The sequence below is a fragment of the Halichoerus grypus genome, chromosome 2 (assembly GCF_964656455.1).
Source record: "Halichoerus grypus chromosome 2, mHalGry1.hap1.1, whole genome shotgun sequence".
NCBI lineage: Eukaryota > Metazoa > Chordata > Mammalia > Carnivora > Phocidae > Halichoerus > Halichoerus grypus.
Window position 1 is genome coordinate 32,627,280 of NC_135713.1, and position 18,697 is coordinate 32,645,976.

General features: G+C 38.7%; 1 protein-coding gene across 3 annotated transcripts in view; it reads right to left on the reverse strand.

Annotated features, from left to right (window-relative positions):
- Nucleotides 1-18,697, reverse strand: part of OXCT1 (3-oxoacid CoA-transferase 1) — a 171,800-nt gene that overhangs the window by 61,754 nt on the left and 91,349 nt on the right. For all 3 annotated transcript variants that reach the window (XM_078066683.1, XM_078066682.1, XM_078066685.1), the window contains one exon: nucleotides 9,152-9,241. In XM_078066683.1, coding sequence (XP_077922809.1) covers nucleotides 9,152-9,241 — 90 coding nt within the window. The remainder of the gene's footprint in view (nucleotides 1-9,151; nucleotides 9,242-18,697) is intronic.

Consider the following 18,697-nt stretch of genomic DNA (forward strand, 5'->3'; position numbering starts at 1 on the left):
AGAAATTGTCTCTTAGGTACAGGCTGTTTTAAAATGTTTGCACAGTCACACTTTTGCTTTCTTTCTGGAGACAGCTTCTGTCCCTAAAATAATTTAGGGAGAATACCAAATGAATAGCCAAAGTCATAAATTATTTAGGTGGGAAACACCTTGCCACAAATTGGACTTGTCAAGTCTCAGTCCTCATATCCTGTAATGAGAAATTTCACTTCTAGTGTCCTGCTTATTTTTCTCTTCCAGGGAACGGTCTCCTTGACAAACATGAGCTATTATTCACCAAGGACAGGAAGCACACATAAAACACAAATGTCTAATACCCTCTTATAAATTAATTTTGTTTGTTAGAGAAGTAAAACATACGTGAATACAGCAGTGCCTAGCCTCCCCTCCTTACTTTTAGACCTGTTCTCAACAGGAATCCATTTTATTTTACTTTTCTTAGCATTTTCTATCTCTACACATTTTTCCTGTTACCTCTTCATTTTTAAATATTGTGTTTATCATGCTATTTATTTCTTGATTAATCCATTTTTGACTCTATCTACTAACTTTTTATTATGGCACATGAAGACTTAACTGTCTTACAAAACCCCATCCTCCTTCATCATCTGCAGTTCTTCAGTAGAGAGGTGTCACAATTCGTAGTTAACTCCATGGTTAGAATGTACATTGTTCTGCCTAAATGACCATGTAAAACTGTTCACTGCAGGGCCAGGCAGTGTAGTACACCATGATTATATTCGTATTCTCATACAGCTATTTGCGCTTTTCCTAGAGTTTGTCTGAGCCTCAGTTTGCTCATCAGTAAAATGCGTGAGCTGGCTGAAATTCGTATTTTTTCAAAGTTTCTTTGAGCTACTGTACCCTTTCTTCAAACATAAAATAAAAAGGGATTTAGAGTAGAAAGCAGGTGGGGGGTTAAGCAAAGTCAGTAAAGAGGAGTGGGAGGTACCGGCTTCCAGTTACAGAATGAGTAAGTCATGGCAATAAAAGACACAGCATAAGAAATATAAGGAATATAGTCAATGATACTGTACTAGTCATGTATCAATGTTTCAGGACAGATGGCAGCTACACCTCTGGGGAGTATAGCATAATGTACAAACTTGCTGAATCACTATGCTATACACCTGAAACTAACGTAACACTGTGTGTCAACTATACTCAAAAAAAAAAAAAAAAAAAAAGTGGGGAAAGCAGGTTTTCCCCCCTTCTCCCCCATCCTCCAACCCCCATCCCTACATCCCAGGTGTCGAGGTGGCCTCTGGGACACGTATGGAACACAGCTGAAACATTAGCTCTGATTATGACTATAATTAAGCTTCTTTCTAAGTATCAAGCACCAGGAGCCTAAATTAATATTTCCCTCGAGGCTGAAGGCTATCCCATCATATTCTAAATCTTCTATTAAAAAATGGCAAAATGCTTCTACTGCTTCTTTTTGGATCTAAAAACACCACACATGATGTCATGTGCATTACCCAAGTATTTTCTGAATAAATGAATGGGGAGGAAAATGGAAGGTCTACTGGGAATCCCAGATGGATTTCAAGAAGACAAACTCTATTACTTTAATCAAAATGAGTGTGAAATACATATAGAATGGATAGACATTACACCTTTAATAACAAGTTATATGCTTCTGGATCTTACTGTATAAGAACATTTATAACTGTAGAAATAAAACCTCATTTTCACTTCATTTCTAATGCTCTATTTTCCTTTCCAGTTTCAAAGAAAGTTTGCACATGTCAGAGAAGCTTAATTAAAGAGCTGAAATTAATAATGAATATTCAAGCTTGTAGGTTGTCAGGTCTCCTTACATTTAATATAACTCAAATAAGGCATGTCACAATGAATTCCGGGCCTGCCTGGGAACAAAGTGAACAATCTGTGGGCCTCTGAAGAACATTTTTTGCAGGGAGCTCTTACTTTGTTCTCATTATTTGAGCAAGATCTGCGTCTGGTGTGAAAGAAACTACTTGGATTTTAATGAACAACCAACTCCGTTTTAGGAGAAATCAGGAATTTCAACAGACAGAACTGTGAGCTCCCAGAAGAGACCTTTTCTAGACTATTTGCTACATAAACAGTATAGCGTATGGTTAAGACTGTGGGCTGGAGCCAAAGAACCGGGGGATAAAGTCTGGCTCTGCTCCACGGGCTGCGCAGAGTGTGTGGGCCTGTGCCCCGCCCCCATCAGCCTTACCCCATGGGGTTCTTGCAAAATGAGATGCAAGTGTCCGGCACTCAACAAGTGCTCTATAAATGTTAGTTACTATTGTTTATACAAAACATATTTAACATTTCTACCATCTACCGGGGAATTCTTTAGGAGCTCTATATGAAGTTAGACATGTAATTGTGCAGAAAATGGTCTAACCACAATTCCTGAGACTGCAGAACTAATGAAACCACATATGGCTGGCCTAGGAAACTGCCACCAATGCCTTCTTGCAGTGAGAACAATGTCACTAGAGGACTCCATTCACATTTAGCTTTAAGACACAACACAGATCAAGGAAAGAAAATAAGGGGCAAAAAGATGAAAGAATGTCACAATTTCAATATTCAACAACAGGTTAGCTATGAAGCCAAAACAGGACTAACTCCCCCTTTAGCGCTCTATTCTAACCATGCTGGGCTGAGCCTTACAATGTGGTATGGCAGGGGCACAGATTAATGATTCACAAAGGAGGAACCAGCGCCTGGGTGGCTCAGTCGTTAAGCATCTGCCTTCAGCTCAGGTCATGATCCCAGGGTCCTGGGATCGAGCCCCGCATCGGGCTCCCTGCTCAGCGGGAAGCCTGCTTCTCCCTCTCCCACTCCCCCTGCTTGTCTTCCCTCTCTCGCTGTGTCTCTGTCAAATAAATAAATAAAATCTTAAAAAAAATAATAAAAATAAAAAAAATAATAAATCCTAAAAAAGAGATGGCAGTGTAGTGTGGTGGCAAAGAACACTGTGTTAAGAGTCCAAAGACCCATTTATTTTTCTCTTGCATCTGCCTTTGAACGGTCATTTGGTCCCTTCAATTCCCTGTGCTGTGGTTCCCCCTACAATGGCCTTGTCTACCTTACCTGATCACTGTAGAAATCGCACAAAATGCAGTAGTAGGAGGGGTGGAATCTACACACAAATATTTAGGGTCAGTGGGGTGTGGTTCATCCTGATCATTTTGCTTCTTTCTGTCTGTCTTTCTGTCTTTCCCCATGAAGAAATGCCACAAAAGTCAGAGGAACGGATACAACGTGTAGCATTAAACATGCTCTGACCAGGCTCAGGGGCTCCTGATTTCACTATGCCCTTACACTTGCTAACTTCATCATAACCTTGATGAAGAGCTAAATCTCTTTCTTCCACCTGCTTCTCCAGTTTTTCTTTTTCCCCCTTGGTCTCTTAAAGGTTTCATGTAAGACCTGGGAAGTCACGTTTTCTTTTTAAATAATTTAGGGACTCAGTACTTCCTATTACTTGCTTCATGGTGATCTCTCTTTAATTCTTTAGATACTTGTGTGAAATCCTGCATCTAAATTCTTCAGTAACAAACAACTCCGGTTAAATGATAATAAATCTCCCTTGTTATCATGATGGTAAGCTTCATGTTATCACAATGGACTTAATCCCAAACAACAAGCTCTCTTTTTCACAACATGATGATTTTTGCATTTGATATCAGCATTTTATTCACCTGAGGCAACGGAGCGTGCATGTAATAAGGTTTTGCTTTAAATAAAACGCCATTTTATGCCCATCTTTTCTGTTAAGTGCTTTTTAAATGTGGCTGCAACATATTTCTTCTTTCAGGAAACTTCTTTGGGAAAGCCCTAATGATCAAGTACAGAGAAGGCAAACTCTGCTCCTTAAGGGACCAAGTCTTAAAGCCTTTGTTCATGCTACTTGAACCACACACCCACCACAGACTCCATCACCCCACATTCAAATGGTAACACCCTCCCTATTCTTCAGGACTGGCTGTCTGAATATTGTAATTCAGACTGAAGGAACTCCAACAGAGCTAGAGCTGTAAAATACCACATGACAGAGTATCTAAGGGCCACCGGAGGCTGCTTTCTAATCCCAAGATATGTACTTGTATATTCCCAACATCTCTGAACTCACTAGGAGAAGCACAGCTAGCAGAAGTATGTGATGGGGCTTACAAGACTTTGGGGAGATAAATAAAGGTATGATCGAAGGGAGAAGCAAAGACATCTCAAGACGGCAGTATGAAACATACACATTTATAAGTCAAGAGAGAAGCTGAGTGAATTATGGTTATTCTACCTCTTCTGCCCACTCCGCCCTACAGCTTCAAGGCTTGCATTAACACACTGAAAAGAGGGGCTACATAAGCTGAATTTTACAAGAGAATATTCAGTACTTCATCTGGTGGCACAATGAAACCTAGGACGGATCTCTCTTTGGGTTTTTGCCAAAACATCATAAAAGGAGCCTGAATGTCACTGTCCCTTGTCTTTCCTTCTCCCCACTGGTCTCAATGCTTATACCAAGTGAAAAAGCGTCTATATACATACACACAAAAACATACCTCACAGGGAATGTCGTATTACAAAACCACTGACTGTCAAATCACTATGAAGACTGAAAAGAAAGAGAAAAGAAACATGGGATTGGCTAACTAAAGAAAATCAGGATTGCAGGGTAAAAGGACAAGATGATAATTACTCACACTGAGTTTATACTCATGGGGTATTTTTGGCCTTTACACAGTACCTATTTGGTAGGGATTCCAATAATCCACAAAGGACTTGAGCAGAAAGACTCAGCTAGCTCTGAAGTAGAGACAGTTGCTATTACAAAATGGTTTTTATATGTGGATGTAATAACAGTTTGTGGTTACAGGCACATTCTCAATGGGAAGGCTAACCAAATGAGAGTACATACAGCAAGGCATTTCCCTGAAAACAGTCTTCAGGGTTTAGAGATCTTAGAATAGAAGGCCATTTTTCTTACATGTAACACAAAAATCTTTATCATGGCCTTTTATTTTCTCTCTAAAGATTGCATCCTATGATCTCTAGCCTAAGGATGGTACAGCCCAAGCGTGAACAGGAGTGATTTTCTCTTTCCATTCATGAATTGTTGTGGTACATCAGAAAGCTTCTCTGTGAGTTAGTTTTCCTTTTAAGAACCGTGGATATTCAAAGCCTCAGAATTTAGAGTTATTAGCTTAATTAAATTTCTATAAGACATTTTAAAGAGCTTTATTGGTTGTTGGACTGTATTCTGCTTTCTTTCTTTTCCATTATAAAATTTTTTTGGCAGGCATTTTCATCATTGATGGAGAAGTAAAAAGGCAAAACCATGTAAGGATTTCTATTTTTTAAAGGTAAATATTTTTTTCCCTAAACAGATCCTAGCCACGAAATAGTCTCATTAACAACTTACAAAATATTGACAAGCTTCTATGAATGAAAACAATTAAACCAGCTGAAACCATGTTAATTATAAATTATTCCAACAAAGAAATACTTTATTTACCTTGGAATACTTATCAATGCTGCTGAAAATTATTCCAAGAATGTTTCCCAGGAAAGAATTTTTTTAAAAAATCTTTCACATTTGTTGGCCTTTGGTAACACATTTGGTCCAAAATAAATACGACTAATAAACCTCATTTACTTTATATAATTCCTCTCCATAGAAAGTAAAGACAATGTAAAACTGCATTCAAGATTTCTATAGGACACCTTTGCTATCAGATATAGATTAGATGTAATCAAAAACTTATTCATAAAGACTTATTCCCAATATCTTAACAATATAATTATGATTCTTTTCATCCTTTCAGAATACAGAACTCCTACTGTAATAAAAATAAAATCTAAACCTGTTTTAGAAAGAGATCTTTGAGAAACAAACAGGGTTTTAGAGGGGAGTGGGGAGGGGGGATTGGTTAGCCGGTTGATGGGTATTAAGGAGGGCACGTACTGCATGGAGCACTGGGTGTTATACAAAAACAATGGATCGTGGATCACCACATCAAAAACCAATGATGTATTGTATGGTGACTAACATAACATAATAAAATTAAAAAAAAAAGAAAGATCTTTCATTTATGTTCTCTAAAATAGGTACCCAAGCTTTGCTTGCTTCCAATAAATGACAACTATGACCGAATTTCTCTGCTCTTGTGCTCTGAAAGTTATACCCTTAGGAAATATTTCCAGTACACAATACTGAGAACAAAGCACTTTCTTTTATATTGTTAGTGGTAATGGTACCTGCCAGACAAAAAAGGTTATTAGAAAAAAATGGGGGCCCAAAGGCAGGATACATGGATTCTCAGCTTGCTTTTGCTCCTAATTTTGTACTTGACTTTTACCGGAATAATTAACCTCTATGGCACTGGGTTTGTTCTCCTTTGCAAAGGAAGCAACAAGACCTACCTCACAAGAGTATTGTAATGATGAGATATGGAGGCAGTCGTGAAACTGCTTCAAAAAAGTTAAAAGTGCTCTACATGTTCAAAGTCTCTTTATTATTTGAAGAATTAATGAATTCAACAGGTATTTATTGAGTCCTAATGGGCATCAGACAGGATTCGCTTCAGCTCTTACAATGGACAGAGCCCCTGCCCTCACAGAACTTATATTCTAGTGAAGGCGATGACGGTCCATCAGAAGAGGGGGTACTTCTGTTTTATAGAATAGTTGGGGGAAAGCTTCTCTGACACTTTGAACAGAGACCTGAGTGAACTGAGGGAGCAAGACAAGAAGGTATCTGAGGAAGAGCCTAGAGAAGAACAGGTATTTTTGCAGGTACCTGTCTCATCAAAGCAAGGAAAGTCTTAGGGGAAACTCAAAAAGGGAAAGTGATCATTCTGAAACCTGAAGCTTCCAGAAAAGGGCAGATTTGGGTGAAACACTGGTGCAGAGTTAGCTCTGATGAAGTTGCAGCCTGGTATGATATAATGAACACAAGCTTGACCAAACTGAGTGAAGCTCCTAGCTCTATCACATACCTAGACAAGTTTCTTAACCTGCTCACATCGCAGTCTTACTTAAGAGGGTCACTGAGAAGCTAACGAGATTCAGTATGTACAATGCCAAGCACAAGGCCTTGTACCTCATAAAGACTCAAACTGTTACTACTTTCCTTCGTTTTCTTGCCATTTTTAGAGGGCAGAAGAAGGACACGTTAAGAGATGAAAAGAAGCCTAAGAAAAAAGGTAGCTAGACACCAAAAAACTGCCTAGGAAGAAGAAAATAGTAAAAATATCTTGCTTCTGCAAAAAGCTTTAATTAGGGATTTCTAATCAAAAGTTTGAAGAACCATTTCTTTTCCTGTTTCAGAAATTCTGACTGAGACAAAAGAAAAGACTTTAAAAAAAAAAGAGAGAGAGAGAGAAAGAAAGAATTTGCTAAACACAGGCCTAATGTTTTGAAAACGAATGCACAAAAATAATCTAAAATGAGTTGGGCTTCAATGCCTATGCATCAACATTAAAGTAACAACAAAAAGGAAGTCAGAAAGAGTTTTCTCCAAATTAGACATTATGCTCCAGAAAATATTTGGATTTGATTTGCACGCTTGGCATCCTTTTGCCTTTGAAATGAAGTATCCTGGATGCTTTTGCAAGGCATCTCTCAAAAGTCACCTGTGTTGGTTTCATTTCTATTGTTTCATATTTATGCTCTACTGCTTACTTTCCACTGTTTACAAAACAATTTCTGATATTTTCATATTTATTACAGTTTTCACAACAAAACCATTTCATGGCACACATCACTCTGTAACAGAACTCCCTCATGGGAAGCAAGACAGATGCAAATCTTCCAGCTCCATGCTCTCCCAGGATGCTGCATCTCTAAATAAAAACAGGGCAAGGGACGCCTGGGTGGCTCAGTCGGTTAAGCTTCCGACTTGATTTTGGCTTGGGTCGTGATCTCAAGGTCCTGAAATCAAGCCCCGTGTCAGGCTCCATGCTGGGCGTGGAGCCTGCATGAGACTCTCTCTACCCCTCTGCCCCTCCTGGCAGCGCGTGCTTTCTGTCTCTCAAAAAACAAAAACAAAAAAACAAAACAGAACAAAAAAAACCAGGACAAATGAACTAACATTTCCATTCAAATTAGCAGGTCTCAAGGTGAGAACAGGTAGATTTTGTGTTAAAACTAAGAATTATAAAAAATAAAGGGCAATGAACAAACAGCACAGACAATGAAGAGTACCACCCAGTATCAATTTTGCAAACCATCAGAAACCCATGGATTCAGGTCAGGAAGGCAATTAGCTCAGCTGGTTCAAAAACACTGAGTTGGGAACAAGGAACAAAGTTATACTGATAGCTCTGTAGTTAGAAGACTGAACTGTGGAATCACAGACACCCAGTTCTAATCTCAGTTCCGCTAGTTATATGACCTCATGCAAGGAACTTAACCTCTCTGAAGCTGTTTTAGAAACCACAAAAAATATCTGTATCAGGTTCATGGGCTTATACATGCAAATACACACAGAGTGCTTAATATACTGTCAATAACCGTAAGCTCAATAAATGGTAGCCGTCATTTTTGTAGGATGATGATGATACCATCATCATCACCATCATCATCACCACCACACCACCACCAAATGTAAGCTCCACGATTTTTGTGTAGTTTGTCATTCCAAATAATAGAAGTACTTAACACATAATCAGCAATCAAAATAAAAGTATCTTACTTTTCAGAATAAGGACACTTGCTATCACCAAGTCCACCATTTTCTCACCCTTCCCAAAATGGCACTTCACAGTCTTAGTAAGAGGCCATATTGTCCACTTGAAAATAACTGTTGTTGAAAGGCCATATTCTGTTGTGTTTTTCATTTTGCATGCAGAGAGTAGCCACTCTAATCATCTTTAAACCTGAATTGCAACATCTGCCCTGACATCTTTTCACTGAGTTTGAAGACATTATAGTTTTTACTTTTATTGTGTATGCAAATAATTAAAGAATACCCCACTGTTTCTTTCACTCAAAGTTAAAGAACCACTTAGCTGAATGAGTATAAATAACTGCTTTTATTTGCAACCTTTCTCTCTAAAATATAAATGCTATCAATTTGGACAAGCCTGAGAAAACAATAAAAACCATGACTGACATACAGGATTTCGGCATACTGGGAATTTCCAAACGTAGCACACGTTACCTTTGCAGAATGCTCCATGGTGACCACCACTTTGGTCTTCGCACTGGACACTAGATCCATAGCCCCTCCCATTCCTTTCACCATCTTCCCCTGCAAAACAGAAATGGAAAAGAAGATGTAATTCTTTTTCACTATGTGGCAGAACAAAAGTAACTGGCAAGAATAAGTCACTGGAATAATGAGTGAGACTTTTATTGCTTAGTATTAGAACCTTTACAATATTAATATTCTGTCTCTGTTATTCTATGATTGAAGGGTAAGTTCAGGACAAATACTATGATGTCACTTTTATTACATGTGGCTAACATTATTTTGTTGATGATATATGAGCAATAAGACACAATCAGTGGATAAGAAAAATCTTAAGAACCATTTCAGAATTCTGGCACTTTATTGTTACAATAATAGGAGATTGAAATCCACATGCCCCTGACATCCACTTCCCTCTATTTAAACACATAATTGGCACCACTGAGTCTTCAATTACAAACACTTTCTAAAGCACTCTCTTGGATTTCCTGCAGATTAAAATACCATTAGGTAGTAGGCTAAGGCACTAATGGTGTTTCCCTCGAAATGATTAATATGAAAAGGTGGGTCTGTCTTTCTAAAACTTGGCATTTATATTGCTCTTAGAAAAATAAGCCAAACAAAACAAAAAGTATAGCGCTGTTAAGCAAAAACAGAAAACAGAAGCAGAGTTCTGGGCCCTTCACCATCACCATTCTATTTTTGTTCACCTGTCCATCTCCTCATTCATTAAACATTTACCAGCCACATTCTACAGGCCACACACTCTGAATAATTCCTACTGTCTGTTCTGTCTCCTGGTTACAGAGTCTTGAAAAAAGCAGGTGTTTCTAGAGATGATGAAATAAATTCTTACTCAAGTATACTGAAGAGAAATATCTTCTAACATTGAAACCTCCTTAAAATTTTATTTATTTTTTAATCCAAGTCCTCTTGCTGATTTGACAGTAAACTCTCAGCTCCTTCTCCATAATTTCATAGCTACAAGTAGACTAGCCAATGCACTCACACCTGGCTTTCAAACATAGAGGTCTCAAGTCCTCTGATTTCAGAAACATTTTAGAGACCAATGCCAACACTGCACGAACATGAATTAGATGTGCATTATATAAAGGAAAGGAGCAAGTGGTCAGGATGTCTTCGTGGACCATCTCCGCTAAATGAAATGGGCAGCAGCTGGAAGTGGCTGAGGGGGAGCAGCGGGAGGGGAGCAGGGAGCAGGACAGAAATGGAAGGTACAAAGTAAGTCTGTCTTCAGGCATGTACATTTGATAAAGCAGAATATCTATGTAATTTTATACTTCTATGAGCCATGCCTTCATCCTTAGCTGCAATTTTAATAAGCTAGGTATATTATTTTCATATTTCTGTAGAGAAATATATTTTCTCTACCTTTATGGGATGAAATATGAGTAATTCAGAGATGGAAGCAATCAATGTCTATCATAAACTCCAATACTGAGGAAGTATGAGATTTTAGAGCATCAAAGGACATTAAAGCAAGTCCATTATAAAACGAATTAACCTGCTGCAGTAAGAACATCCATCCAGTCTCAGCTTTCACAGAACAGTGTCCTTGGGAAGACTCTAAGGGTATAAGTGCTAGCAGAATGAAGAAGCCAAAGAAAAGCAGAAACCAAAGTAGCATTTTAAAAACTCCTTGAATTAAAAAAAAAAAAATCCTTGAATTAGAATATACCAGAGGCAAATTTTTTCACCTGTGGCACAACAATGATAGGTAAAAGCTTATGCCAGTCTCTAATAAGAAGCTTGTCCAGTTCAGGCGAATCTGATTTATACCTTTTAAATCTTTGTCAATTATTTAAGAAATATTTATAGAACACGTACTAGGTACAAAACCCTGTGCTGGCAGGAATATAAAGAGCTTCAGAACATGATAGAAGAACCGTCTTTTTGTTTCTGCTAAAAAGAACATTCTTGCCCATATACATAAGCTTAGGTGCAGAACACCTGAGATCTATTCCATTAACCCGCTGAAGGACATTGGGAAATTCTCTGAATTATCTCTGAATCCATTATCTATAAACCAAGAGTAAGAATAGCTGCCCTCTCATAAAGCTGTTATGAGAAGTGCATGAGATAATGTATAGAAAATTATGGAATAAATAAAATTTATAAATTCATTGACATATATCATCATCCAGTCTATCTGGTTTACTGCATGTCTAGTATGATGAGCCTGTCACTATACTGGGTGCTAGAGTTAGAGATGATCACAACAGGACTCCTTTCCTCATAAACTTCATCATCTGGGGGAGGAAAAGCATCCATGAGTAATCAAGGAGATTTGGACCAAACTTCCTCCCTCTAAAGACAGACAGACTGATTTATTTATTTATTTATTTAGTTAGTTAGTTAGTTTTTTGAGAGAGAGAGTGAGAGAAGGGGCAGAGGAAGAGGGAGAATCAGATACCCCGCTGAGTGGGGAGCCTGACGCAGGGCTCGATCTCAAGACCCTGAGACCATGACCTTGGGCCAAAAATCAAGAGTCCAATGCCTAATCAACTGAGCCACCCAGGCGCCCGAAACTTCCTCCCTCTAAAAGAAGCATTGCCACAACTCCCTCTTCCCCAAGAGCCTTAGTGCTAAGTGCCTTTTCCCCCCGCATCCTTGCTAGTCTATAATTGTAACACAGTGAATTTCAACCTTTTTTTCATCTTATAAGTGCTTGGATGAGTGAGGAGTGAGTGGATTAAACTAACTCATGCATGTTCACGTCCTAGCAGAGCAGGGAGGACGCCAGTGCTGCCTGTCCCTGGGGAAACGGGTGGGAAGAGGCGGCTCCCGGGGATCTCACGGAGGAGGTGCTTGTGTGCCAGATGGCCAAGAGAAAGAACACAGCATCGCCTAGGAGAAAGCATTTCTAGCAGGTTAACAGTAACACCTTCAAATATTTGGTTTTCCTGTTTTTTAAAGTAAGTTCACTGTATTGGAGAAAGAAAATAACCTATTTCCTTCCATTTCAGTTCCCAGATGATTTCTGAAACAGAATCAATTACTAAAGGAAAACAGTTCATTCTATCTATTCCAGCAGAAAGAAACAGGGTTAGATGAGACTTACTCTCCAATGCAGGTGGGAAATTCATCACTGCCCTTCAACCCACCTTAGCAGCCACTCTTTTGGGGCTCAACGACTTGTATTTCCCAGTTATGGACTGTAGTTATGGGTGGCCATGTGGCTGAGCTCTAGACAATGGAGAGAGGGAGGCGATACCTGTGATTTCCAGGCCCCTTATGCTCTTTTGCCTTCTGCAGTGTGGACACTGACATCCAAGGTGACCTTGGAGGATGACTGAGCTTCCTCCGGGGTTCTTCAGGGTCTTTAAATGACTGTGTGCAGCAGAACCCACTTACTCAGAAACACACTGCACTGTTCGATATGAGTGAAAAGTAAAAGTATGGGTGCTAAGCCACTGAAATTGGGGAGTCCTACTTGTTACAGCAGCTAGTGTGACTAATACAATGATGTGGTGCCCAAATAAGTTCTATGGAAGGGATAGAATTGGGTGTAGAATTAGAACTGTTAGAGCTGCGCAAGAGAGGAGGGAACAGGCCTACGTTATACCTACTGCTCCTTGAGGGAGGGGACTATGCCAGATATGGAAATTTATCGCTCTACCCACACGTCCAACACAATGCTTGCCATTTTACAGAGACGTGAAACAGACCTCACAGCCATCTCTAACTCCCTCCCCAAAATCCAACATCCTATTCGACATACAAAACAAGAAGCTGATAAAACAGAGAGGTTACAAAGCTAAAAATATACCTTTACATAAATCACAAGAGGGAAAGTGATTCTCAGAGAAAAATAGGCCTGTGATGAAGAAGAGATTCTGGGCATGATTGAAACACTGGGCCAGGGTGACACAAAGTGTGGCTTTCTTTAAAATCTCATCAGCAAACATACATTTCTTGAATGGTGCAACTTTAGCTCTGAAATGTATTCTGGCTAGCATAATGGAGAGATGATTGCTGGATACTCATTTCACGGCCAACTCATCTTTTTGCAGTTAAGGACTGACTCCGGTATCAAGTATACAAAGAACACAGCAATAAGATGAACTAGAAATGTTGTGTGCTCTATTATGAAACACTTAAAAATTTTTCTAAAAAGATACTGACTCAAATATTATCCTCAATTCACAAATATTTTTTATTCAAGGTCAATTATGAACCAGGTAGCAAAATAGGAATTAAGAATAAAAGATGAATACGGTTATCTATCTTTTTTCTAGAAAGTAGATTTAAACTATTTTACTTTCTTTTAAGATTTTACTTATTTATTTGACAGAGAGACACAGTGAGAGAGGGAACACAAGGCGCCCCTGAATCAATATTTTAAAGATATTTTACTTATTACTTTGATCCTATTTCCTAATAGGAGAATCTGAAAGAAAGTAAAAGAAATTATGTTAATAACATGATAACATTAAAAAAAGAAAAAAAGAAAACCTCAGGGTGCCTGGGTGGCTCAGTTGTTAAGCATCTGCCTTCGGCTCAGGTTATGATCCTGGGGTCCTGGGATTGAGCCCCCGCATCGGGCTCCCTGCTCCGTGGGAAGCCTGCTTCTCCCTCTCCCATTCCCCCTGTTTGTGTTCCCTCTCTCACTGTCTCTGTCAAATAAATAAATAAAATCTTTAAAAAACAAAAAACAAAAAACCTCAATGTATCAAGTACAAATATTAAATTGCACTCCCAACGATGGTAATTCAAATTCTAAATATGACCTTTGGCGATGTTTTAAAAGTTTTTACAGAAAGGTAAAATGAATACATTTGAACAGTTCTGTGAAATGCTGTTTAAAATACAATATAAAACATACTGAAAATGATTCTTGCCATCACCTTTATCATTAGTATATAGTAGTAATGGCTTATTTGCAGATTTGTTATCTATATTCTGGTCTTAAGTGAGAAACAATGTACAATATACAGAAACAATTTTTAAAGGATTTTAAATTAATGCTATATGACTTACTGGAAGAAAAAGGGAACGATAACTGTGGAGTGATTTAATAATAAATCTAGGTCTTATGGCTCAATATTAAACACCAGAACGTTAAGTACCCACCTCAATCCAAACGTCAGCCTCTTTATTTCTATCTCACTTCCCCATTATGAAAAAATACAAAAGAAAGGGCCTCTAAACATGCTCCTAGCTAAAGAATAGGAGTGAGGGAAAATAAATATAATGTCAATATTTGTTTAAATGTAAAGGACAGGCTAGAACTCTGTTTTAGAGAAAATAAAAGATTTATAATTTGCCTTAGTTTTGCCAAGTTATAACAAAGTTACAGTAGTAGTATTTCTCTTTTCTGCGATAATTATACTTTATTCAAAACCAAGAAAAATGTGGTTTTCCTTTCAAAGATTAATTGTATTTCCCAGGATGGGTGGATTGATCATGTAAACCAGCTAATACAGAACCAGACATATAATTGAAGCCTTTATTACCAGGTAAGTTAGCAAAATTGCTTGTAACAAATCTCAGTTATCAATCATAATATGGGCAAAAAAAAAAAAGAAGAAGAAAGAAAAGCATGTCATAAAGCAACACTTGGACAAACTCAAAACTCCTGTTCTCTCAGGGACCTTGTTTCATCAACTATCTCCTTGGCTCCAGTTTCTCCATCCTCCTCCCCTCTCTAGCTCCCTGTTGATTCCTCAATGCACTAAAGTCTGGTTTCTGCCTTGACCACACCTTTGAAGTGAGAACTACTCTATCTGGTCTCTAACATTTAACTATCTGATTCAGTAGACATCTTGGGGTTTATTTTACTATATTCCTGCACCTTTCTATTACATTTTACACTATTTTTTACCAACTCCTTGAAATGCTCCATTCATGGGCTTCCAAGGTACAATACTGCCCTGGTCTTCTGACTTCAAAAGGCTTCCAAGCTCCTTCCTAGCATCCCTTTTCCCACCCCAGCTGTGTGTGTTGGCCAACTTAAAAGCTCTGTCCTTGACCCTCTGCTCTTGCCTCTACTTTTTCTCTGGGAGTGACTTCATCTGCTCTCATGATATAAACTGCCCCTGTCTCTGATGACTCCTAAAGCCATATTTCCAGCTCAGATCCTTCCTCCAAGTCTCAGACTTCAATATCCAAAAGTTTCCCAGGTGGCACAATCTGTAAGCTAATTCCCAAAATTGTTTCCTCTTGTTCCTGGGCAGTTAGACATTTTCCAGCCTTCTTTGAGATTAGGGCTGGTCATGTGAATAAGTTATGGCCAACAGATAGTGAGTGAGAGTGACATATAATAATTCCAGGGTTGGACCATAAAACCTTCCAGGCACTATGTTCCATGTTCTTCCCCTTTCTGCCAAATAAATGTTGAAAATGGTGGGGCCATGGATAGAAAGAATCTCAATTCCCAAATTAGTGCACAGAAGAGAGCTGCCTGCCAATCAGGGATACTCCTTTTGGTTCTGTGTGAGAAACAAAAACTTCTTTAAGTTAATTATGACATGCCTCCACTCAGTATGGTCCAAATTAAATGAAGTATCTTCACCAAGTCAAATCTCATCTACGTACTAACTCCGTCTCAGTTAGTGGCCAACCATCCACATCAAGGTCCAAACCAGAAACTTCCTTAGCTCTTGCCTCTCCTCATTATCTATGTGCAATCAGCCATTCAATCACAAAGAACTCCAGTTTTTCCAGTATTTCTTAAACTTTTCTCACCCAAGATCCTTGTGATTTCTCCCAAGAGTGCTGTAACAACATCCCTACTAGTCAACCTATGTCCAGCCTTGTCTCTCTCAAACCTTTCCAACCCACAGCCGTGAAAATAATCTCTCTAAAATGAGTATGTTATTCCCCTCCTTAAAACCTTTCAGTAGTTCCCCCGTGTGCCAGGGCAGAGTCTAAGCACCTCAGTTGGGAGACGAGGCCGGGGACAACCTTGCTTCAACCCTCGTCGTTTCCTCATACCTCAGATCCCATTTCTTGTGCCCAGCATATGGCTTCACACTATGCCAAAAGCTCCCACCCTCATTCTATTAAGTGTCCTCCAGCTCACTCTTTATGTATCAAATCAGGACTACTTCTTCCAGGAAGTTTCACAGGCCTCTGCCCCACCCCATCAAGATTTGATTAGGGACCTCTTTTGGTTGCTCTCACAGCATCCTTGCCTATCCCTATTGTAGAATCTGCCAAATGAGCTGCATGAAGATCAGGGTTGATATTCCACTGGCAGGTAGTGGCCAGGCCATACAGGTGGTTATTACTGAAATTCTTCCTTATGAGAGGCACCCTAACCCCTCTCTGAGCGACCTCTTCCTAACTCCACCGCCATCTATCTAGCCACTGAAAATACAACTGTGGGCCTCCAAGACCCTATCCAGCTTTGACTACCCTCTCTTCTGACTGATCACATTTATTCGGATTAATCAGTGCCTGTACACTAAAGAAATCAATTAACTTCATATAGAAAAAGTGAGTTCTGTTCCTAGCTATTAACTACCCTGATTCTCTCATTTTGTAAAATTATAAATACCACTCAATATGTGTCTTCATAGTTCACTTATGAAACCTTCTCTCTCCAAGTAAAGAAAAAATTGCAACGCACATAAAATTGTGAATCATTAATTCCACCTTTGTACAGGAGATTAGTAAGCAGTTATTAGGTGAATAGTTAGAAGTATGAAACTTTCACATTTTCTTTTCCTAAGTTATAATCAATGGGTGACTAGGTCTCTTTTGGTTATAAATGAGGCACTTTGGATAGATTAACTTCTTTGTACAAGATCAGATAGACTTGCACTCTGTTCTATTTTACTGGATTAATAACATGGGCAGGAGAAAAACTCTGTTATTCTTAGCTCTGTTTTGAAGGTATAATTTCAGTTTTCAGAGTCAATTCATAATTCTGCAGAGATGAAAACAGACATCAAAGAACCTGGCTAAGGGACTTCACCTTGTTTTATCAGGCCTCCTACAGAAGACATCAACAGAAAGAGCTTGAGCAAGTGCTCCAGGATACATATAAGGGGGTTTATTTTTATTTAAAATGATTAAGGATTCTTATATTATATATTATTATATACTTACATACATATAAATAAGTAATATTTAATTGAACTTATTAAATACAACTAAGTACTGGAGCTTCTGGTCTTATAAATTATCCAGAAACAGAATAATTATAATATTTAAAATCCAAGGATAAGTTATTTTCTACATTAACAACCTCTTCCTTCCCTTGGGTCACTGAGAGAAATGTTTTAGAATCACAGGAAATTGCCATAGGTGAGCATGTGTGACCTACGAACAGGAATTTCATACGGTTGGTTCAAACTCATGTTCTAATGATGGGAAATCACACAGAATTTATTTTAAAGGCTTCTATTATTTTTAGGAGATCCCCAGATAATCACAACAAACATGCCAGCTAAAAATACAAATTAAAAGGTAACAATCATTTTTGTCTGCATGTATAAATGATAAAATATATTAATTCCTTCAACAACTCATTCACATGGAATACAAAATCACTACTACTTCTTTTAGAACTAGAAAATAGTTGTTTTTTAGAAATTTTATTTTCTGATTCCTAAAACAGGACCCGGGTTGGTTGGGATGGAGGAGGAGGCGTGAGAACAAGAGCCATGCGCTGAAATACGCTTGCTCCATCACCTCCTCCCTCTGTCTGCAAGCTCTAAGGTGCACAGTCATAGAGTTATTATAATCACGCTGCCATCTCTGACAGCTGGACAGAATCCCGAGAGAGAGACACAGTGACCGAAGAAACATTATTAAGGAATACATGGAAATCATTACCAGCGTTTTTAATCCACAGAAGAGATTTTAAAAAATAATGTAAAAGATCATTTAAAAGTAAAAAGACAAAAAACCACTTATGAGCAACCATGAGAGTATGCTATGTATATTAAGTGTGGGTGCCCTATTAAGCAAGTGTTAGAGGGTTAGGTGGAAGGACATAAGACCATTTTGACTCTACACTTAATAAGTACTGTTTATTCCCAAGATGTCCTCCAGAGTCAGCTGATGACCCAGTTTAATGACTGCCCCATACCTCCTGGGGGTTAACAGCTATGAACATTCATGTCAAATTGATAACCCTTTGGTCATTACTGAAGAGTCTTTTAAGTTTTTCCTCCTGTGCAAGTCCCGATCTGTAACATGTTGACCTGATGGCTCTGACATATGAAGAATAGTCTCACCTCTGGTTTTCTCGGAAAGCATACCCTATCTTCAGACCAGTATGTGGTTTGACCCCAAAAGGGAGAAGCACACCATCGTTTTGAGAATAACCCGCCTCTGAGAACAACAGAGAAACCTAGGGAGCCATGTCACTGTGTGTGTGTTGAGGGGATGGGGGGCGCCTAACATCACAGGCATCAGAGAGGAGAGAGAGATGATGCTGAGAATAAAAGTGAAAAGTGAAGTCTTTACAGATTTATTTATTTTTAGAGAGAGACATAGAGGGAGAGAGAAAACTCAGAGGGGAGGGGCAGAGGGAGAGAGAAA